Source organism: Antennarius striatus, chromosome 16, assembly GCF_040054535.1.
Source record: "Antennarius striatus isolate MH-2024 chromosome 16, ASM4005453v1, whole genome shotgun sequence".
Lineage (NCBI taxonomy): Eukaryota > Metazoa > Chordata > Actinopteri > Lophiiformes > Antennariidae > Antennarius > Antennarius striatus.
Window position 1 is genome coordinate 1,866,220 of NC_090791.1, and position 23,039 is coordinate 1,889,258.

At 43.2% G+C, this 23,039-nt stretch overlaps 4 protein-coding genes across 4 annotated transcripts in view; 2 read left to right on the top strand and 2 right to left on the bottom strand.

Moving 5' to 3' along the window:
• The first annotated feature begins 2,994 nt into the window (after positions 1-2,994).
• Positions 2,995-11,788, top strand: unm_sa1261 (un-named sa1261). The gene is made up of 4 exons (XM_068336715.1): positions 2,995-3,165; positions 7,617-7,815; positions 9,471-9,673; positions 10,072-11,788. The coding sequence occupies exons 2-4, from the start codon at positions 7,659-7,661 to the stop codon at positions 10,891-10,893; spliced, it is 1,182 nt and encodes a 393-aa protein (XP_068192816.1). The 5' UTR covers positions 2,995-3,165; positions 7,617-7,658; the 3' UTR covers positions 10,894-11,788.
• A 1,674-nt stretch (positions 11,789-13,462) lies between these two features.
• Positions 13,463-17,714, bottom strand: LOC137609838 (amine sulfotransferase-like). Its single transcript, XM_068337170.1, has 6 exons — positions 17,311-17,714; positions 17,007-17,212; positions 16,685-16,811; positions 16,069-16,163; positions 15,722-15,887; positions 13,463-15,646 (listed from the first exon to the last, which is right to left on the bottom strand). The coding sequence occupies exons 1-6, from the start codon at positions 17,462-17,464 to the stop codon at positions 15,537-15,539; spliced, it is 858 nt and encodes a 285-aa protein (XP_068193271.1). The 5' UTR covers positions 17,465-17,714; the 3' UTR covers positions 13,463-15,536.
• Positions 17,715-20,296: 2,582 nt separating this feature from the next.
• Positions 20,297-22,989, bottom strand: LOC137609808 (amine sulfotransferase-like). The gene is made up of 6 exons (XM_068337112.1): positions 22,671-22,989; positions 22,367-22,572; positions 21,783-21,909; positions 21,062-21,156; positions 20,688-20,853; positions 20,297-20,612 (listed from the first exon to the last, which is right to left on the bottom strand). Exons 1-6 carry the CDS (start codon positions 22,822-22,824, stop codon positions 20,503-20,505), a joined length of 858 nt encoding a protein of 285 aa, XP_068193213.1. The 5' UTR covers positions 22,825-22,989; the 3' UTR covers positions 20,297-20,502.
• Positions 22,478-23,039, top strand: part of LOC137609806 (amine sulfotransferase-like) — a 28,497-nt gene continuing 27,935 nt past the window's right edge. Inside the window, exon 1 of the mRNA XM_068337108.1 lies at positions 22,478-22,589. The gene's annotated coding sequence lies outside the window, so the exon portion shown is untranslated. The remainder of the gene's footprint in view (positions 22,590-23,039) is intronic.

The window sequence follows — 23,039 nt, forward strand, 5'->3', positions numbered from 1 at the left end:
AATGTTGGGAACGTCATATATACGGATCCAAAATATATAACGTGAATCTGAGCTCCAGAGGCGCTGTCATCTGGACTCCTTTTCCAGTCTTGATGCTAAGCTAACTAGCTGCAGGTAGATTTCACCTGCCTGTCTCCGCCCACATTCACTTCTAGTGCTTTTTTTTTCCTAAACTTCACACATTTAATGTCTATTTCTTATAAAGATAATTCTAGTCACCACTTTTAAAAATCCGTCTTGCTTCGGACCTTTACGTGTTTATTTTTCTGTGTATTTTCTGAAAATCCGCGAATTGTTTTGTTTTTGGTTTTTTTTGACAGTTTTAAATGAATTCTTTGTGATTCTCTGAGGCAGCAGAGATCAATAATGATATTTTACAGCAGCTTGTTGGCCCGGAGACGTGAGTGGGAGACGGCCTGAGCTGACATGAACACATCAGGCTTCTGAATGAGCATAAAATATCTTGTGAGGATGAAGAATGAGTCTATTTCTGAGCCGCGCTGCAGCGTCGAATCAGAATCACTCTGAAAACGCTGAACGCAGTCGTTCAGGTTCAGATTGATTGATTTTTACCTGCAATCACAGGTCAGGAAGCAAACAAATAATATTCCTCCTCTGTCGGGAAAAAAAAACACAAAAATGAGAAAATAAACCATCTAACACACAGGTGTCAAACTCAAGGCCCGGGGACCAAATGTGGCCCGCCACATCATTTTATGTGGCCCGCGAGAACAGAAAAGGTCAGCGTTTAAAATAAATAGGTCAAAAGTATGCTTTGACCAGAAACTACATTTCCCACAATGCAGTAATTCAGCCCATTTTAACTCCAACAAAAACGTTTTGAACAACTTGACGTCCTAACTTGTGTCTGATGCTATTTTTCTGTATTGATTGATAGTTTGATCCTTGATTGATGGAGTTCTGTGGGTTTAATAACCTGACAGATTAAAAGGACGTTATGCTGATGTGGTCCCTGGTGAAAATGAGTGACACCCCCCCCCCCCGTCTAACACTTAAAATCAACAGAATGAGCATCGGTTCAGGTCCAGATTGTGGGTCACTCAGATTCATGTTGTTCACCCCATAAACTCCATCCTGATGCTGATCATCGTTAGACTTGACCGTCAGTGATCAATACAGCAGGGTGGAGTCGCTGGGGGTTCAGGACCAGCTTCATCTTCACCTCGGTGGAAACACTGGGCTCTGCTGTCTCACGTCAGCCTCACCTCTCCACCCCCCCCCATCAGGACCCGTTCAGATCCATCTGAATCACCCAGCTGCACACAGGACATGCTGTGCTTTGCTCGCGTGTTGCGTTCAGGAGTGTCGGATTTTAAAGCCACAAGCAAACGAGTGGAAGCCTCTGGATTTGAATGATTTCTCTGAAGGACCCTTTAGAACAGAACCAGTTGTAGAAAAATCGAGAGTTTTTATTAGTGAAATAATTTTTTTGTAGAAATGAATACTGTTGTGTTGACTGCTACCAGATGTCTGTGTGGGTTCGGTTGTCCAGGTTATCCAGAGCGGTTCAAGTCCATCCGCTGGACGTTACGTTCTTGAAGACATTTCGTCTCTGGTCCAAGAGACTCCTTCAGTTCTGAGGGTGGCTGGTCCTGTCCCAGCTAATTAACCCTTTGGGGTGCGGTCAGTGCTATCCACATTCCAACGACTGCCTTTGAAACCCGTCTGGCACCTCAACGATTGTTGATGGGGGGGTCAAAGGGGGGGGGGGTCGTTGAGATGTGAGTTTCACCTTTGTATGCTAATGAGGGTCATTAGCATGAGACACATCACCTGGGTCAATCCGCTGAGACAATCTCTTTTGGGGAGTTTTGAGAGGACATGATTGTAAATGGGCGAAGGTGATGTCACAGACACCCCCGACAGGTACGGGATCACTAAACCATTGTGTGGTTCTCCTCCGTCCTCACTGGGTTGTTCTCCTTTCTGGATCTTGTGTGAGCTTTCATGAAGGTCCAGTCAGGATATCCACTCGTTTTTCAGTGCCCCTCTTTCAGGTGTTGGTGTTCTGTCACCTGGTCTGGGGCACTGGTTGGTAGCTTATCAGCCCTGTCTTGCAGGGTCCTGATGACACCCAGCTTGTGCTCCAGTGGGTGGGGAGAGTCAGAGAGCAGGTACTGGTCCATGTGTTGGTTTCCTATGTACCCCAACACACAGACTTCTGTCATCTTTTATGCCGACCTCGCAATCCAAAAAGGCCAAACTGTTGTCCTTTACATCCTCTCTGGTGAACTGGACGTTGCTGATTATTGATGTGTTCGGTGTCAGGTTCCACCTCGTGGATTTTTACCTTAACCCATGTAGCGTCCACATACCAGAACCAGTGGCTTGGTGGTGTTCCGTTGGACGAGGTAAGGGCCTTGTGTTCCACCTCTTCCATGTACAAATTGGCCACGATTGGAGATACCGGCGAGCCCATGGCACATCCGTGTTTCTGCCTATAGAAGTTCCCTCTGTCCTGGAAGTAGGTGGTGTCGGGGCAGAGGTCCAAAAGTTGGCAGTTCTGGTCGGGGTTGAGGTTTGTCCTGTCGCTGAGGGTGGTGTCCTGTGAAAGCTGCTGTCTCACTGCATCCGTAGGATACCACGGTCTCATCTGTATCCACTCTCAGTCCTCTCACCTTTTCCACAGAGTCCATGGAGTTCTGAATGTGGTAGGGGTTGTTCGCCACTAGCGGGGCCAAGATGGCGGCAACATGCTCGGCAATCAGAAACATGATCTTAAGTGAACAGATTCCATCACTCTGTCATCATCCAGTCACTGTTAGAACCAGACGTGCCAACTTTCTACTTCCCAAACGTTTCAGATCCAAACAGTTTCAGAACTGATTTCAGAATTTCCGATATCCTTGAAGGCATCTCCGTGGAGCGCACCGCCGCTCCGCGTCCTGATTGGTCGTTATCGGCAGTGGGCGGGTCCTGACGGCAGGGAGCATAGACAATAGAACGCGGCTGCTGGATCGATCATTACGGGGAGACGGACGGACGGCACCGGGCGGACCGCGGAGGATTCGGGCTCACCCGCAGAACCGTGAAGCGGAACCGGTGTGGGTTCGGTCCCGGTGTGTGTGTGTGTGTGTGTGTGTGTGTGTGTGTGTGTGTGTGTGTGTGTGTGGACGGACAGCTGCTCGCACCGCATTGTGACAGGTGAGCTCAGCTCTCATCCTCTCAGGTGATTGGTCCGGTCCAATTACCTGCGCGTTAGTTACCGGTTCGGTTCGGACCCCACCGACGGCTGCTCGGTGCGCCTCTGCGCCGCGACGCACCGGGACGCCTGTGGGCGCGTTGTCCGTCCTCCCCCGTTAAACTGTTTATTAAACTGTTTATCAAAGTGTTTTTTAAACTTAAACCTTAAATTCTTGTAAAGTCCAGCGCGGATCACGTGACCGAACCACAGACGGTGTCATCCCGAACCGGATCCGCGGGTCACCGATCACCGATCGGCTCCCACCGATCGATCCTCCTCCGGTGTGACGGACGGGACGCTTTGTGTCTGCAGACGCGCACCGGGGGTCTTTGTTGTCCTGTCAACACCCTGTAAACACCCTGTTTACCCTGTCAACAGTAAACAACCGCGGACGAGGAAGGTTTTAGTCTTTTGCAGAGAAAATGCGTTCGATGCCCCGCAGAAAGAATCCCCCCATAACGGGATTGATAATCAATTAATAGACAAAGCATTTAAAAAAAAAAAAAAGTCAAAATAATTCAAATTAAATGCAGTCATGTTGTAAATGTGACATTTTATTATTTTATTTTTTTACATTTTAAATAATTTTTGAAACATTTGTAACATTGTATCTCAATTCTATGCATTTTTTAAAACATTTTAATAAAAATGTGATTTAGAATCTAAAATGATGAAACACAACAGGCTTTGGGAAATTGTGACTTATTGAACTAAAAATGCAAAAAAACAACTCAGAGAACAGAGAAAATTCCTTTATTTTTTAAAATTATTTTTTTACATTCGTTTTTTTTTAACACACCGGAGCCTGAACAACATGCAGGAAAGAGAGAGAGTAGAAACAAAGGAAATCAGCAACACTAGCAATCTATAGCTAAAGCCAATAAATATTATCAATTTAAGGCAGAAAAATTGACATCTGTGGGATGAAGGAAGTTTATTTGATTTTTAGATTAAATGCTGATTAAGGCAGTTTTGCTGAAAGAGTCGTCCGTTCACTCGGTGATCGGATGAAGGTTGAATCCGTGACGGACCTGGAGGGAAATTTTTTTTTTTGTTTGTTTTTTTCCAACAAGAATCTGAGAATTGTTTCGATGCAAACGCTAAAAGACGAGCAGCGCTCCAACAAGCGTCCTGTTGTTACTGCACACAAACTGTTCCACCACGCCGGCTGAGATCCCTGCAGGCGAACACAACGAGAAACAGACTTAAAGCTGTTTTGTTTTTTTCCATTATTGATTATTGTTTGTATTGAATGATTGATCGGCAGCTTTAACCTATGGCGATAAACGTCAGGTCGTGACCTGACCCAGAACGGCATCGAGAAAACTCGTAGCCGAGGTTTTCTTTTCTCAAAGCGCTGCGTCGGCACCGCTGGACCAGCAGGTTGACCGCTGAGGTGTGACCTGCTGGCTAACCGTCACGCCGCCGCAACAATCGGGTTTCAGTACATGAAGCTAGCCTGGTGCCCTGACCTTAACAGGTCGGAAGTATTTTCATGCAAAGTTAGCTCCCTTTAGCATGTTAGCATGCTAGCACCGAGGCTTAGTGTCAGTTTTGCGGATATTTGCCCACAAAGAAACAAACCCAACCTGTCAGAAACCTGTTTCTGTTTGGTATGTGTCCCTTCTGCTCACCTGGACGGGTTTATGACCTGCAACACTGTGGGAGGGGGTGTCGTCTGGGTGGGGCGGGGGGGGGGGTCCAGCTGGAAGCATTTCATTCAACGCATTCGCAACTGTTTGCTTTACAAAATCTAAAACCAGACCTAAACTCCGTTAATTAAAGTCGATTTAGACGAAAACTGTTTTCTCCATTTTCGGAAGCCGTCTGAGATCCACAGGAAATCCTGTGGCGCCAAATATGGGCTTTGATCAGTGAGCACTTTTTAATTGGCCGACCTATTGATCGGCCTTGACAGCTGAGTAATGAGGTGTCGATCCGCAGCGGCCGGCGTTTGGTTTTCCTGCAGCAGCGAACAACACAGACGTTCCTGTCAAGTTAGCACGTTAGCGTATTAGCATTTCAACACACCGAGCTAAGCGGTGAACTGTCGTCTGGTCGTAGCGACCGTTAGCGATGCTCTCTTCAAAACAGTCACACATACATGTATTGCTGATGATGTAAGGTCTCAACTGGGCGGAGTCACAAGACGACATGTTTATATGTTAGATATGTTAGTGTTCAGGAAATACTGCTTCTACTTACATTCAAATGTACAATTGAAACTACACCTCCCACAATGCCTTGGGGTTAAACAGGATGCAGAACCAAAACAAACCAGTGGTATAAATATCTGGTTAAACCAGATATTGAAGTGTATTTCTTGACCGCGCCCGACTCTGATGGTCTGACCAGCGTCTCTAGAGACGCTTCTGCCGCTAACTTGATTCAGACTCCAGGTTCTGGTTCCAGGTTCTGGTTCCAGGTTCTGGTTCCTGAGGAATCTTAGTCCATTCCTCCAGTTCTGGAAGACTCCTGGTTTTCCTGCTGAACCAGGTCTCGGTGGAATCTGAGGTCTTCTTGGGCGCCGCCTTGGCACCGTTACCGTTAGGAGGAGCGCCCAGGAGCTGAAGCGAATGCGAGATGCTCCTAATTATTCAGGATGAGACTCCTTTCATTTTCGGAACACGGCGACTGCGGCGGAGGCGGAGCAAACTGGAGCGAACGCTCCAGAGATTAAAGGGTTTAGAGGGAAGGAACGTTCTGTTCACTCGCATGTCAAGGTTATTATGACTGTAAACATGTTGCGCTCCGGTGGTCCCGCCTCCTCGCTTTGTTTCTGCTCCTCCTCCAGAGGAAATCAGGATTAAATGTGAGCCAATCCAAAATCAGATACAGCAGGAAATAATCCAGAAGTCTGGATGAGGCAGAAACGAATTGATATTTGAGTGTTGGAGGTAAACCTCAGGTAACGCCACCAGCTAGTTCCAGGAGACATTAGTTGAATTCGCTAGCCTCCAGACTAAACTAGGAAACCATTAGTCCTTCTTCCTCATTGTATATATCAGCTTACTTGGATGTCTTGCATCGTTTCCTTGGTAGCGACAGAGCGCCATCCCACTTCGTCAGGTTTGCATCCCGCTGTCCGGCAGGTTGTGGCCCAGATTTCCAGAGAATCTGCTGAATATTAGCGAACCTTATCCTGACCGGAGGCCTGCTCAGCAGCTCTGGATCCCCCAGGATGCTTTGTGATTGACTTGAGTGTATACTTCAGGTGTGTGTTCAGTTGTGAGCTGGTCGGCAGCTCCATACAATCACATACACACAGACAGAGACACACACACACACACACACACACTTTCTCGTCTGCCGTGTGATCTATCGACGCCGGATGGATGCTGAGCGGACATCCGGCCAACGCCTCGGTTTCATCTGCTTGTCAAACGTGTTTTTACCAGCCAGCGTCACTGCAGGGACTTCCAGCGATCATCAGTTGCATTATGGGTAAAGCAAAGGAACTGAACTGAACTAACAACCAAACAAAGGAGGTCGGACCAGAGGGAATGTTTGCTTTGCTCCACACCCTTCACCGGAGCGCCAAACGTGTTTCCACGTCGCGAGGTCGTAGCATATGGATGCATGCAGAGGGCGTGGCCAGCATCCTGTCTCCAAGAAACACTTTCCCGTCCCGCTCATCAGGGTTGTCGGGGGCGACGAGCGTGGCAGGCGGTGTTGCCTCAGCAGCAGATGGAGGAAATAGAGACAGACTCGCTGAGAATGAAAGACGGAAGTGGAGACGCGTCCGATCAGATGTTCGATCGTACGGGAGGACAGATGGTCGATGTCGGATGAGGAAGTCACTTCGTTTAGCAGGAGATTCGTAGAAACGTGAAGAAGATGAGACTGAAGCATGGCTTTGATTGGTCTCTTTCTCTGTCTATCTCTCGTGGTATCTCGACCTCTATCCCTGTCTATCTATGTCTTTCTATCTATCTCTTTATCTCCATATATTTCCTTCTATCTCTCTTTCTATATATATTTCTTCCAATCTCTCCGTCTGTCTCACTGTCTCATCTCTATCTCTATCTCTATCTCCATATCTTTACCTCTATCTGTCCATCTCTATCACTCTTTTTTTCTCCCTCTCTATTTCTATCTGTCTCTCTCAAGATACAGTATATCCATTTCTATCTATCTCTATGTCTGCCTGTCTATCTCTATCTATTCCTCTGTTATCTAAATGGTCAGACTAACTAAATAGATAATTGATGAATGATGGATGAATGTCGTATAAATAAAGTATGACTTGGTCTTTTTGATCTTTGAGTCTTTCTCTCAGACCGTACTCGGTTCAAAGGTCGGTTACCTTTTGTGAGCACACAATGCAGTAGGTGTGTCTTGTTTACAGTGGTGGTGGTGGGGTTATTTTGGGCCCTGGGGGTTAAACCCTGCTTTCCTTCCTGCCCCTCAGGAACATCTCTAGACCTGGCCTCCGCGCCGCCGCTCCACAACAATGAGCTCCCACGCCTCCGCCGACATCCTGGAGGAGCTCCAGCTGATCGCCGCTCAGAACCTGGAGAAACTGGACATCAACAAGCACTACGACGTCGTCTGTGAGCTGGGCAAGGGCACCTATGGCAAAGTGGACCTGGTGGTCCACAAGATCAGAGGTAACTGCCCTGGTTGGGGTTCAAGTCCGTCTAGAGCCACGTGACTCTATTTAAGCCGTAGTCTCGACTTGTCTTTGTGGAGGTCGGTCTATGTAGAGGAAGTCCAACCTCGACGGTTGTCTTGGTGATGTCATGCAAAACTGCTGTGATGTCATCTACAAGGCCTGTGTACTGTTCAGGGTAATCAACCAATCAGAGATCAGCAGTGTTCTCACCAATATAGAGATAATACCCAAGAACCCCCAACAGTAGCATCAATAGCAGCTAAAACACACACATTTTGAATTTACTGTTGTGTTAGGGTCTTGTCTCAGGTGATAGTCTTTCTGAGCACCTCCCAACCTCCCCAGAAAAAAAATGCATGAACCCCTTCCAGAGCTGATCCGGTGCTATTGGAGAAGCGTCCCGTGTCATCTTGGCTAGCTGTTGGTGCAGGAGAAGCGGCTATAAAAGCTAAGAATCTGACTAATCAGCCTCGGTTCACCATTTCCTGTTTGATCAAACAGTCTGTAAAGACCACTGACGGTGGAAGTCTGGAGATATTTCATGACAGAACTGCTTCTCAACGTTTCCCCGGAGGGGCTTCAAACTGAAAACCCTCTCCAGCGCTGACCCGGCGCTATCGGAGAAGCGTCCGGTCTCGACTTCGCTGACTATTGGCGTAGGAGAGGCAGACGTGGCGGCGTTCCAAGTCCTTCACTTGAACGCCTAGAAGAGCTCCGGTTCATATTTCACAGTAAAACGGAATATTTGATTAGAAATGCTAACATTAGCAATAGCCAATGTTAGCGTTCAACCACTTCTGAGCTAATGTTACACCTGTTATGTTAACCCCTCCTCCACATTAGTTTATGTGGAGGTTTGTCGTCCACGTACATTTGTCTTTTTAAAATCGTGATGGTGTCTCCTGATTGGTCTGGAAACGCATTTTAACAGAGGTGATAAATTAATGCATTTTCTAATCTATAATCGAACAAATGGTGTAGCAATTGTTAGAACACTAACATCAAATACTAGCACGGGCTAACAGTCGTCCTGAATGTTGCTCTTCTGACGTTTCTCTGGATTTTAAATGTCTCTTCAGTTGTTGATCATTGAGGAGTCAATGATCAACAACTGCTTTTCTTAACCTTTATAAAAACATCAGAACACATGTGTCCGGTGGTCGTGTTTGGATCTCATGGGCGTGTGGAGACTGAAATCACCAGAAAGTTATCCCAACACCGAGAATTATAAGTAAAATATTCCTGCATGTATTTGTACATCCTTTTTTATTCCAGTGCAATAATTTCATGCAGGCAGAGCGAGAATCCTCCTTCTGTTTCCCGTTTGAAAACATCACTTACTGCAAAATCCCCAACATGAAATCAGATTAGCCTCATTTTAAAGCTGAGGCAACGTCCTCAGAGCAACCAGTCCAGTGGAGTACTTGAAATAATTGCATTATAAATCTCCTGGAAAAAAACAACAACATCAACCCCAAACCCATCAGGATTTAATTCAGCTGTGAAAGATTTTAATTATTCATCACATTTTCAGATGATTTTAATTACATTTCACGTACAAAAATGGGAAGCCACGAAACAAATCCCCCTCAAAAGCTGCAGCAGTGAAGGAGTCTTAGTGTTACATAACACGTCTCCGTTCTTTTCCAGGCACTAAAATGGCCTTAAAGTTTCTGCGAAAGAAGACGACCAAGCTGAAGAGCTTCCTGCGGGAGTACAGCACCTCCTTGTACCTGTCGCCCTGCCCCTTCATCATCAACATGTACGGCATCGCCTTCGAAACCGACGACTACTACATCTTCGCTCAGGAGTACGCCCTGGCGGGCGATCTGTTCGACATCATCCCCCCACAGGTGAGATGGGCGGAGCCACCGAGTTTTATTTTAATGGAAGACAAACATTTTTCTCCAAATATAAGCAACTATTTTTAAGAAGTTATTTCCACACAAACTACAGATGCGTGATGAAACCTGCATTATCTCACCTACCTCTAGGTGGCAGTGCTGCATCTCTAACTTTGGTAATCTTCCGGATCTGGATTACGATCCAGATCCAAATATGGAGAATCATGAGATTTCCATGTTTGGATTTGCTGTAGTCTGTTTTCAAGTTTTATTTGCTAGGTAGCTACCCTGCCGATATGGTAGCATGTCAGCTAGCAGTGCTAGCATCGTTCAGTCTTTCTGCTGCTTACTTGTTTGCTGTTAGCTAGCTTGCTGACTATGTGACCTCCTCGTCCCTTCGTTTCCAGGTGGGACTCCCCGAGACGGTGGCCAAGCGCTGCGTCCACCAGGTGGCCATCGCTCTGGACTACCTGCACTGCAAGAAGCTGGTCCACCGTGACATCAAACCAGAGAACATCCTTATCTTTGACAAAGAGTGCCGGAAGGTCAAGCTGTCAGACTTTGGCATGACCCGACGTTCCGGTTCTCCGGTGAAGCGCGTGAGCGGCACGATCCCGTACACGGCGCCGGAACTTTGCGACGCTTCCCGGCACGAGGGTTTCTACGTGCACCAGAGCACGGACGTGTGGGCGTTTGGCGTGCTGCTCTTCTGCATGCTAACGGGGAACTTCCCCTGGGAGAAGGCCATGGCTAACGACACCTTCTACGAGGAGTTTGTGCGCTGGCAGCACCGCCGGACGGGCACGGTGCCGTCGCAGTGGCGGCGCTTCACGGACGAAGCGTTGCGGATGTTTCGTAGGCTCTTGTCCATCGAGCAGGAGCGCCGCTGCTCCGTTAAAGAAGTCTTCAGCTACTTCAACAAATGCTGGTTGTTGGACGTGGAGAACGGAAACGGTGACGGCAACGGAGGGGCGTTAGCAAGCTGCGCGCCGCTTCTGGACACTAGCTCCTCCTCCTCCGATGAGGAGGCGTTGGTGGACAGACTGAAGCAGCAGAGCTTGTCTCCGGCTTGTTTGGCGGCGAAGGGAGGCGTCCTGATGGACACCCACTACTCCTCCATGTCCTCCAACAGCTCGCCGACTTCCACCGGCAGCTACGAACGCGTCAACAGAGAAAACAACGAAAGAGGGCGTATCCTGGTGACCACGCCCATTGAGATCTGCGTGTAAAGGCGATTGATGATGCGTTCAAGCTCACAGCTAGTGTTTGTAAAGCTGGCGTCAACCATGGAGGATTCCTCCGGGTGAGAGAAGAGGAAGACGGGTGTCTAGCATCGGGGGACGTTACCCGTCCGACATGTTGGAGCTCCACTGAGGATTTGCTCTTGTCCGATAGAAATGGGAGGTCCCTGAAGTAGACATGACCTCACCGGACAACCTGTAAAGAAGAAAAGTGAAATGAAGGCATTTGTAGTCCGTTAGAAATATATGAAAACATTCACTGCAGCCAGAGTGAAGGAAGTGATTTCAGTGAGAATACTTGTGAGTGGTTCTCGTAGTTTTACCATTTTCATGGTAGCTTTTAATCATTTTGAGATGAACGATTACGTCGGAAACGTATGTTAAGATCGGTTTTATTGAAACGGAGATGTTTTTGTTTTACATGAGAAAAAAAAAAATCTCAATTTGTAGAAATGTAAGTTGTTTTTTTAAAACATTTTCCTTTAACATCCCATCGTATTGTGAACTCCATAAACGTAGATGCTACTTTTCATGTTAGCCTATGATGCCTGAACCCACTTGTACAATAGCAACCGTAACTCTGCTGCACCCCTTTAACGTTAAAATTTATCATTTTACGATAAATTGGAGAGCATTGATTGACAGCCTCATTAATGAGCCTTTCTTTTTAAAAATTGCATGGCTTATAAAGACTATGGGGATTATTATAAATAATGTTTAGACAAAAAATATACGAACATTGATGAATTAAACCCAGAAAATGTGATACAGGATGGACAATGTGGAAAACATATTACCCAGCAGTTACAAGTTGCTCTCATGTTTTTCAGAAGTACTGCATGAAGTGATATTACTGTGTTTAAAATTTGTTGAAATAAAAAAATATGGATTTAAGATTTTGCTTTTGTTGAATTGATGTTTGACATGTTGGTCGGTAGTCATAGTTACATAAAATTTAATCCTTATCTAGATGGTAAACATGAGCTACCATGCGTTAGCTTGTGAGAAGCCACCAACAAGAACCCTTTTTACAATGAGGCACGTGTTTGAAAACGATTTGCTGAATTCTAAGACATTCTTCAAAATTTCAAGAAAATCTTTGGGAACCCTGGAGAACAGAAACGTTATCATGCTTTTTGTTTTTACGGTTTTTGTGTGTTTGTTTGTGCGGGGATGAAGACTCCTTTACCTCCTGATGACCCAGGAAGCGTTTACTAATTAAAAATCTGGACTTTTTCATGCTTTCTGTTCACAAGAGGTGAAATAAGGTCATCAGAAAAGAAGCTGGGTTCCATTCTGGGAGACCAGTCAGGAGAGGTATTCTTATTTTGCTCATTAAATCAAGCTTTGCTGTATGTTGGTCACATAATTATGCTCCAGTTACCCCTAACTGCCCCACAAGGCTGTGAAATCACTGAAGCGTGTTTCTGACTTGGCTGCAATGAGAACCGTCTGCCTCTGAGACTCAGCTGGAGGTTGAATCATGTCATCTTCCCTCCTACGTAACGCTGAATCTGATTTGATGTTAAATATATCTAACACTGGATCGGCTCAGCTGTCTTGTCGTTCAGGTAGCAGAAGGAATAAAGTGAGTGCAGATGTGCGACATTTATATTTACTGAGAAAATGAAAGCGGTAAAAATAGTCCTTTAGTCGGTCCAAGAAAACAAAACATGTCTGTTAGAGGAACAGATGGAAGGAAACACTCAGTGGAGCAGAAAGTCAGAACCACAGATCAATCTGAGGCAAAACGTTTCAGATACAGTGCAGTTGGACATCTGAAAGCTGTGTGAAATTAACTTAAAAGAGTATAATAAGGAATCTTTAAATAATGTTGACTACAATTGTGCATTTTCATTGGAAACAAAATCTGTTAAAAATATTTACCAAATGATTTAAAACGGTTCAGGTCTCAAGGAAGCTATAATCTAAATGATCACATGATCCTTTAACGTATCCTCCAGAATCTCAATGTTATTAACAGACTTGATTAGACGTCATGGAGGGACATTACAGTATTACATCCTTACATTAAAATTTAAAACATTCCCGTGCATTGAGGGAAACAAGACATATTGGCAATTTAAATGTTTCTTTGTTTCACAAACAGGAGCTTCAGGAGCTTGTAGAAGAACCTTACACACATTAATGAATTGAGCTTTACAAAAATTAAGGAGGTTGGATCCTCATAAAAATGGTATGCACCATTTTTTTATTTCCTTGATTAATCATTAACGTAACATGTTGAATTATACTAATGTTTAATTATCCATTGAAATGTCAGGTTGGACGCCTCTGAGCGACTTCTCTTTATGACTTTTGCTTCCTACAGAACTGATTAAAGAATCACATCAGACTGACAGATTGAAATCTAATACTTTGTCATGTTATAGTTTCAAATCCCTCTGAATTTTCTATTAATTTAACTCCAGTATTTAACCACCATGTGGAGACGAGCGAAGAACGGAATTCTCGGACATCCTGCAGTAACAGACCACCACCACCGGAAATGGTGGGGGCGGTGTTGCTACGACTCAATTCAGACACGCAAGTGTATATTAATCAACGAAGAAGAAAAATAAATAAATAACAGTTTTGGAGTCGACACCTGGAGTTTTCCGCCATCGAGCCTCGACAGGTAAATCTTTATCACCGCGTTTGTTTTTTTTTTTTTTTTTTGTAGTTTTACGTCATCACATCGCCCCTCCCCCCCACTGCCGCCATGTTTGTTGTTGAAAAGCTCCTGACGTTTGTAGTCCACAGTTTGATCCGGACACGTAAGTTAGAGACTAACGAAGAACTTTATTGTCTTTATTACCTTCATTACTCTTTTCAATGTTATTTGGTGTTACTGAGACGAGGAAGTGGAAACATCAGAGTTCACTGACGTCACTTGAGGTACCGGAAGTGATGAAACGTAACTGTTACTAACAAAATATATCATACGTTACAGATGCGCTCCCTCATAACGGAAGTGACGCAATCGTAGACATCGGGTAATTCCATATCCGTATTAAATAAATATATGGCAAGGGACAACATAACAAGCCAATATTGTCACGCTTATTTATCAAGGAATCATCTCAAATGAAGATGTATCACTTCATTGATCGCATTGTGTTGTAATGGCTGCCCTGACTGACGAAGCGACAAGTGTTGCCGATGACGCATGACCCCATGTTTTAAGGTTTCCTGACACCAGGGATGATGCCAGACATCTGGAATTTTTTTAATCTTTATTTTTTCATAATTATAAACAAAATACATATTTATAATGAGTTTACTGTCCCTTTAAAGGTTTACTGTTGTCTGTTAGGGCGGCATAGTGGCGCAGTGGTTAGCGCTGTCGCCTCACAGCACGGCGGGTCAGGGTTCAAGTCCCGCTCTGTGCGGAGTTTGCATGCTCTCCCCGTGTCTGTGTGGCCAATCAACCAAAAGCATGCGCTTCAGGTTGATTGGCCGTTCCAAATTGCCCGTAGGAATGAGTGTGTGTGTGTGCATGGTTGTGTGGCTCCGCGGTGCACTGGCGTCATGCCCGGAGTGTCCCCTGCCTCACGCCATATGCTGCCAAGATAGGCTCCCCGTGACCCGCTGCGGTGGATGTGGCGGTGGTAATCTGGAGATGACTGACTGTTGTCTGTTAGCTGTTTTTTTACAACCTGGGGTGTTATTGCACCAGCCTGCCATCAGAGAGCAGCAGAACTCCACTAATTTCCTGAAAAGCTGACGAACAAGTGAAACAGAACTACTCCCCCTGCTTTCCTTTGGGGTTTTTGAGTCTTTTCTCGTTTCTAATTACTCCAAGCGTTTTCTTTGATCTTGTCCCGTTAGCGGTCTCCTGTTAGCTCCACTCTCCTCATCCTTTCACCAACGTCTTCACTGTCTCTCATCTGGACGTGTCCAAACCACCCAAGTCTGTCTCCACAACATCTCACCGTGGCTGTTCCTCTGATAAACTCTTTTCTGATCCGATTCCAACTTGGTCACTCTTAGAGAACCTCAACGTTTTCATTTCCTCCACTTCCACCTCGTTTCCTGTCTTCTCATCATGGGTTACCACACTACTGTCTTTAGTCCGTCCATCATGGCTGACCACACCACTGTCCCCAATCCGTCCATCATGGCTGTCGTTACCACTGTCTAATAAACATTGTCCTTCTGGAAGAAGGAAATCCTGTTCGCAAAGTCTACCATCACCTGCCCCTCCAAGTTCTTTCCTGGAGGTCAAACTTACCCATCACTTTGTCATCACCTATATTTCCTTCTCCAACATGTGCATTTGCACCAACCGCTAGTTCTTCTGTCTCTGATTAACTTCTTCAGCAACATATTTCCCAATCTTTTTCTGACTCTGTCTCACCTATATAAGGTTACATGAGGCTAAATTCAGAGGATTTTATTCTTAATACCTTTCATCCATAATGGCCGTGATAATCGTCATTACAGGTAAAGACATGATTTATTTCTTGTGACGTTCACTGAAGACAACAGATGGGACAGCAGAGTTTGTTCATCATTATTTGAGCTTTTTGAGCGGACCTTGTGTGGTGCATTAATAGTTAATGTCTACGTTGTAAAGTAATAAGTGCATGGAGAATGATACGGTGGGCATGGCTGTCAGGGCGGGTGGTTCATTCCCAGATGAACTTCAGAGACAAATCACCGAGTTTCTCCTGAAACAGTCGATCAATTCTTTCACTCTGAGCTACAGTTAAGTAGTTCTTCCAGTCACCGATCTGACCTGTAATGAAAAAATAAATTAATACTTCTGATGTTTGCTTACATGCTAACATAGATATTAATTATATTACATTACCTTTACGGAGATGGTCTCCCTCTGGTATTGTCATAAACTTGTAGTTTGCTTTTGGATCCTTCTTCATGTTCTTGAACGTAGATTTTTCTACAACTTTCTCAACGTCGGCTTCACTCAGGTTTTTACCCAAGAAGGTGCAGATCTTAATAACTGCTGCCTTCAGGTCCTACAAGACAAAACCACGCTTTAAAGAATAAACTGATCACGTCTTCAGCAGATTTTTCTGCTTTGCGGGTCACTGGTCTGCAGCCTATTCCAGCTGTAGTAAGCTGGGATAGGCCAGCTGGACTAGTGACACGGCGTCATGGAGTAATTATTTTTTATACGGTTTCAAATGATAGTCTTACCATAACCATTTCCTCATAGGTCAGATAGAGGATGTTGTACTGGTCTGCCTTTGATATCCACTTTCTAATGAAGTCAAACCAGAGACATGGTCCCACTGCAAGATCAATCAATCAACTTCAATTTATATAGCGTTTAACCACATCAGACATTTCAAAGTGCTTTAACAGACAGAGAAACCCAACAGAACCCCCCAGAATAAGCATAAGAGACAGCAGCGGGGGAAAACTCCCTCACTAAGGAAGAAACTCCGGGCAGGACCCAGATGGAGTCATGTTTTCAAAAACAGTTCAGTCATTATTCACATCTATTTTTTAAGCCAACGTCTTCTCTGTTGCCTCTGAATTAAATTTTCCTTTGGCATTGATGAGTAGATAATGACGTTTTTTAAATGAAGACAGTGATATTTTCATTTAAATCGAATATTTACACAATTCCGACATTTTTAAAAACATGTATTTATGAATTGTTTCCAATTCATGTGTATCTGTCCATTCATCTGCAAACATAAACTACTTGATAAATCATTTCATCAGACCAACTGCTGATAACTTTTAAATAATTACCACTGATGTAACAACACTGCAGAAGTAGATGTTGTAGATCGATGGTTCTCACCGTTTCCCTTCAAGAAATTCTCAAAGAATTTCTCTAAACTCTCCGGAGTCTCAAATCCTGGATAGACATGATAGTAGTGGTAATAAGAGACGACAATGTCCTTTGGATTCCTCATCACATGTATAATCTGACATGTAAACAAACAACAGTCAGCCTGTGGTCCAGAACAACCAGTATCACTGTTGCAGAAATGAACAATATCATGTGAAATGTACGTCTCATTTCTGTATTAAATCTTTTTTTCTAACCTGTTTTTTAATTACCTGATGCTCTCATTCATGCTTTTATCTTTATGGCAGAATTTAAGTTCCAACACACTGACCTTTGCCTTCTTGTCCTCCAGTCCTGGAGGCATGAGCTCTGGAATCAGATGAGAGGAGAAGAGCCTTGGAGATGGTCGGAGGGAATAAGGCTCCTGATCCTCTGGGTACTCCAACCACGGCATCTGCTCATAGTTGTTTGGGTATGCATTCAGACCTCCATCTAACTCACAGATGGAGATGATGATCTGCTGAGTCCATATACTTCCTGTATGGAAGCGTCAGGTAAATATTTACACACCATGCGATGTTAGTAAATTCCATACCGTCTGCAATAAATGTGAATCCATAAATATTTGTCCTGACCTGACTTTGGATGAGTGACAAGGATTATGTCACTATCTCGAATTTCAAAGGTCTCCAGTGAATCGATGTGCTCTGGAGTTGTCAATGCAATTTCAAAGTTGACATTTTTGTATCTGACTCGATAGTTATCAAGTTTTTTGTGGTTTTTCCACATGATGATGAGAAAACTTGCAACCCTCTTAAAATAGAAGTGAAGAGTAAGCCACAAGTGTATCCAAAGACGTCAGACACAAAACCGGTAAATTGCACTCCTAGACAATAATAAGTATAATCCAATATATAAATAGGCAGAGATCAATCAAAAAAGGCACTCTCAGGGAGGAAATTCAAAGTACAGAAGGAAAACTGACAATCAGGAACAAAACTTTGTCAAGCTTGAATCAGACCTGAAAAGCTGAAACCTGGCTGGGTTACAGGAAAGAACAAGAATCAGCAGAGAAGCACTGTTTATATATGAGGTGGAGCAGAGAAGGTGAATCAGGTTCAGGGTTGACTATCACACTGCCGGTGAACGTCACAAAAAAGGAGGAGGGAGAGGGTTTGAAATTAGAGGGAGAAAATGAGGGCAAAATAAAACAGAAATTGTTTGATGCGACTTGGCGTGAATAACTTAAAGTCTTCATTGTAAAACAGTTTGAACATGAATCCATGTCAACATAATTTTTTGTAGAATTACCTGACATTACCTGAATTATATTCATATAATTTACAAGATGAATTTCACCTTTTTGATTCAGTTAATTTAGTTTCCTCATATAAACTTTGAAACTTGTGTCATAAAGTGTGTTTAATTCATTCATTTAACACATGAACAGCTACTGCCTGAATGTGTCAGTGTAAACACTCTCTTGTGGGTGTGGCTTCTTTATTTATGTACCAGCCCAAGACAAAACCCAGAGTATCTCCTGAAAAAGTTCATCAACTCTTTCACTCTGGGCTACAGTAAAGTAGTTCTTCCAATCATTGATCTGACCTGTAATGGAAAATAAAGTAAGAATTACAACTGATGTCTCTGTGTATGATCTCAGTTATCCAGGTAGAAGTAAATCAAGAAAAAAAAAAAGATGGAACTGAGCTTGTTGAGTCTAGTCCTGAGGAGGTGTCTCTCCTGTGTTGATCCATACGCTTGTGTTGTAGTTGTTTTAGTCTCCCCAATGTTCAAGTCAATGCATTCCTCCATGGACTGGACAGCATTGATCACTTCTTTGATCTGTTTGTGGAGTTTTGTCTTTTGGGTGGACCAGCTTCTGTCTTAGTGTAATCAAGGACATTGGGCAGAAGTTTGAATAAATGTTAATGTGGCCAGTTTATGTAAGGTAATGGTCATTATGACCTGGGTTATTCCAGGAAATAGAAATTAATCATCTAAACAAAGATTATTTTAGAACTGTCTCTCTATTGGCTCACAAGTGATGACAAAAAGCAGGAATTTAGTTTGGTCTCAGGTAACAAAAAAACTGATTACAGTTAACAGCTTTACGACCCAATTCGGTGTGTGGGACTGCTCTAGAATACTATCGGATGAGAACACGGAGTCTCAGGATACAAACGAAGGATTTATTGCCCCTTATTTCCCTTTTTGGACTTTGCCTCCGCTGAGTATAAATGCGAGCTGGAGTCAAAAGTGACCTTGCTGATCTATTGCAAAAAAAAGATATCGATATCCCCCTTAACGCAGCAGATACAGTAAGAATTTTGCAGTATATTGGTAGAAGGATGCTGAGTTTTGAACTGCCAGGCAGGAGGCCTAGAGGAAGACCAAAGAGGAGGTTTATGGATGTAGTGAAAGAGGACATGAAGGTAGTTGGTGTGAGAGAAGAGGATGCAGAAGACAGGGTTAGATGGAGGACACTGATTGGCTGTGGCGACCCCTGAAGGGAAATGCTGAAAGGACAAGAAGAAGTTTTACTGAAGAATTGGAAACATCAGAGTTCACTGATATCGTTTGAGATAACGGAAGCGATAAAGCGGTAATATTGAGGCACATTTAGAACTGAGACTGCCCTGGTACACGAAGTGAAAGCTTCCAGGGTTTAATATTAAACCTGCAGGTTTCTACAACCTTTGTTTTGGGAAGATAAAAAAGGACTGCAATTCTTTTAACATTACACAATTCTTTTTCTTTCAATTAAGAAAAAAGTAGGAACCTTCTGTAAGTCCTGACATTAGTGGAAACTACACTCAGCTCTACTTTTACCATACCTCGACAGTCTCGATGAGTTCCCAGTCAAAGATTGGTTAGGAAACCTTTAAATATAGTGTACACATATAAAATATAACACCCAAACTCAAGGCCAAGCACTTGTGAATTACAACCTTGAGGATTTGACTACTTGACAAAGTTTTTTATGTATTTTTTTTAAATTTTGATCCAAAGACCTCAAACTGCCTAGGATGTTGTTCTACCAAAATTCTGAAAGATGGCACCAGTTTCTTTCAGGATAGACACATGTTTTGATGTGTGTGGAAGAACTTTACTGGCCTCGCCTTCAACAAACACCTTTTTGGTGAAATAGAATGGAGACAGTAAGCCTGTCTTTCTTACCTTACATCAGTGCTTGATGACTCAAATGCTCTCCTGGAGCAGAAAAAGGTTTAGCTGTATGGTGGCAAGGAGATTAAAGGTGGTCAAAACTGAAAAGTCAGGTTTCTGAGAGAGCTTTGTCACATAGCAAGTTACACGGTGATAAGAAAAAAAGGTATATGGTAGTGGTAGTTCCAGGCCCTCAATGGGATAAACCACTGGAAAACAAATGACTGACGTAAAAAAAATCAGCATGGGTTACCAAAGGCTGACCTGAATTCATTTCTGATCCTATCCAACCTGGTCACTCCTAGAGAGAACCTCAACATCTTCATTTCCACCAACTCCAGCTCAGTTTCCTGTCTTCTTTTCAGTGTCACCGTTTCTAATCCGTCCATCATGGCTGTCCTCACCATGTGATTTATTTCTTGTGGGATTCAGTGAAGACAACAGATTGGACAGCTGAGTTTATTTGAGCATCTTTAGGCAGACTTTGTGTGGTACATTAACAGTTAGTATCTAAGCTGTAAAGTAATAGGTGCATGTTTTTTGTCTGTTAAAGCACTTTGAAATGTCTGTTGATGTGATTAAGCGCTTTATTAATAAAAGTTGATGGATTGATTGATACAGATTTTTCATGGCGGGTATGGTTATGAGGGCGGGGTGGTTCATTCCCAGATGAACTTCAGAGACAAGTCACCGAGTCTCTCCTGAAGGACTCGATCAACTCTTTCACTCTGAGCTACAGTTAAGTAGTTCTTCCAGTCACCGATCTGACCTGTGAAGAAAAAATAAATTGATGCTTCTGATTTTCGTTTGCATGCCAATAAAATTATTTGTTATGTTACATTACCTTTGCGGACAAAGTCTCCCTCCACTGTTGGTAAAAACTCGTAGTTTGCTTTTGGATCCTCCTTCATGTTCTTGAATGTAGATTTTTCTACAACTTTCTCAACGTCTGCTTCACTCCGGTTTTTACCCAAGAAGGTGCAGATCTTCATAACTGCTGCCTTCAGGTCCTACAAGACAAAGGAGTATAAACTGATTAAACATTGATGTAGAGTATGGATCTATTTATTTAATCTTCTTCAGCTAACTTTTCTGCTTTGTGGGTCACCGGTCTGCTGGAGGCGATACCAGCAGCCTACAGGAAAGAGGCAGGGTACACCCTGGACGTGTCACCACGGCATTTTGGAATATTCATATTGTGTCAAATGGTATTCTTACCATAATCATTTCCTCATAGGTCAGATAGAGGATGTTGTACTGGTCTGCCTTTGATATCCACTGTCTTATATGGTCAAACCAGAAATATAGTCCCACTGCAAGATGGAATCATGTTTTTAAAAACACCTGTTTTTCAAGCCAATTTCTCCTCTGTTGCCTCTGAAAACTCGTGCGAGATCAAAACATAATGGCATTTCCGGGTTCAAACTTTAAGTGAAGAAATGGAAAAATTGTGAATATTTTTGTTAAATGGAAGTGCATCCCAAAGGACGCACGCTGTCTGACGATCATGCGTCCCTGACGAAAAATGTGTGCCAAGGACGCACGCAAACGAGAACACTGAAGATAATAACATTTTCATTTAAATTGTATTTGAAAATATTTACACAATTCAAACATCTTTAAAAAATATTGTTTCCATTTTTTTGTGCAAATGCTTATGATAAGTGGTTATTTAAAAGTTATCAGTAATTTATATTTTATATTTTAGTTTATATTTTGCTATATAAATAAATTGGATTGGATTTTAAGTACTTTACATTTGCATATAGATACTTGATATCTGTCTGTCTGTCTCTGTCTCTAGCTGTCCATTTGTCTCTAAACATAAACTACTTGATAAAACATTTCATCGAACCACCAACTGCTTACAACTTTTAAATAATTATCACTGATGTAACAACACTACAGAGGCAGATGTTAAAGATCTGGTGATTCTCACCGTTTCCCTTCAAGAAATCCTCGAAGAACTGCTCAAAACTCTCGGGAGTGTCAAGTCCGTTATAGACATGACTGAAGTGGTAATAAGAGACGATGACGTCCTTTGGATTCCTCATCACATAGATAATCTGACATGGAAACAAACAGCAGTCAGCCTGTGGTCCAGAACAACCAGTACCACTGTTACAGAAATGAACAATATGTAAAATGTACATCTCACTTTCTTTTTTGAATCCTTTTTTTCTGACCTGTTTTTAATTGGATCTGTGGAGCAGTATAACATTGGAAGGTGTGATTGGGCCAGATTTCACTCATGATCGTAGCCTAATTTTATTTTCCTGTCGTAGTAAGGGAAGCATGCTTTTACTCTGCCTTTGCAATTATCTGTTAATTTTTAATGATAATAATAGTATTAAAGTATGTGTGAAGTAAAATAGTATGTTCCTCAGTCCTTTGAGATAGTTGTGCAATTTTTGTGGTTAGGATGTTCAGCACCTGATGTCTTTAACATTAATACTGTACATTTTCTATGATCTCATTCATGCTTTTATTTCTATGGCAGGATTTAAGTTCCAACACACTGACCTTTGCCTTCTTGTCCTTCAGTCCTGGAGGCATGAGATCTGGAATCATATGAGAGGAGAAGAGTCTTGGAGATGGTCGGAGGGAATAAGGCTCCCGACGCCCTGGGTACTCCAACCACGGCATCTGCTCATAGTTGTTTGGGTATGCATTCAGACCTCCATCTAACTCACAGATGGAGATGATGATCTGCTGAGTCCATATAGTTCCTGTATGGAAGCATCAGGTAAATAATTACACACCATGCCATGTTAGTAAATTCCATACCGTCTGCAATAAATGTGAATCCATAAACGTTTGTCCTGACCTGACTTTGGATGAGTGACAAGGATTATGTCACTATCTCGAATTTCAAAGGTCTGCAGTGAATGGATGTACTCTGGAGTTGTCAATGCGATTTCAAAGATGTAGTTTTTGTATTTGAATCGACTGTTACCAACTTTTTCCATTTTTATTGACATTTTGATAAGAAAAAAGTAAAAAATAAGCCACAAGTATACGTAATGACCTCAGACTCTCAGGGAGGAAATTCAAAGTGCAAAAGAAAAGCAGACAATGAGGAGCAAAACGTTCTCAAGCTTGAATTAGACCTGAAAATCTGAAAACCTGGTTGGGGTACAGGAAAGAACAAGAACCAGAAGAAAGATAAAGGGAGAGAATGACTATTTATACATGA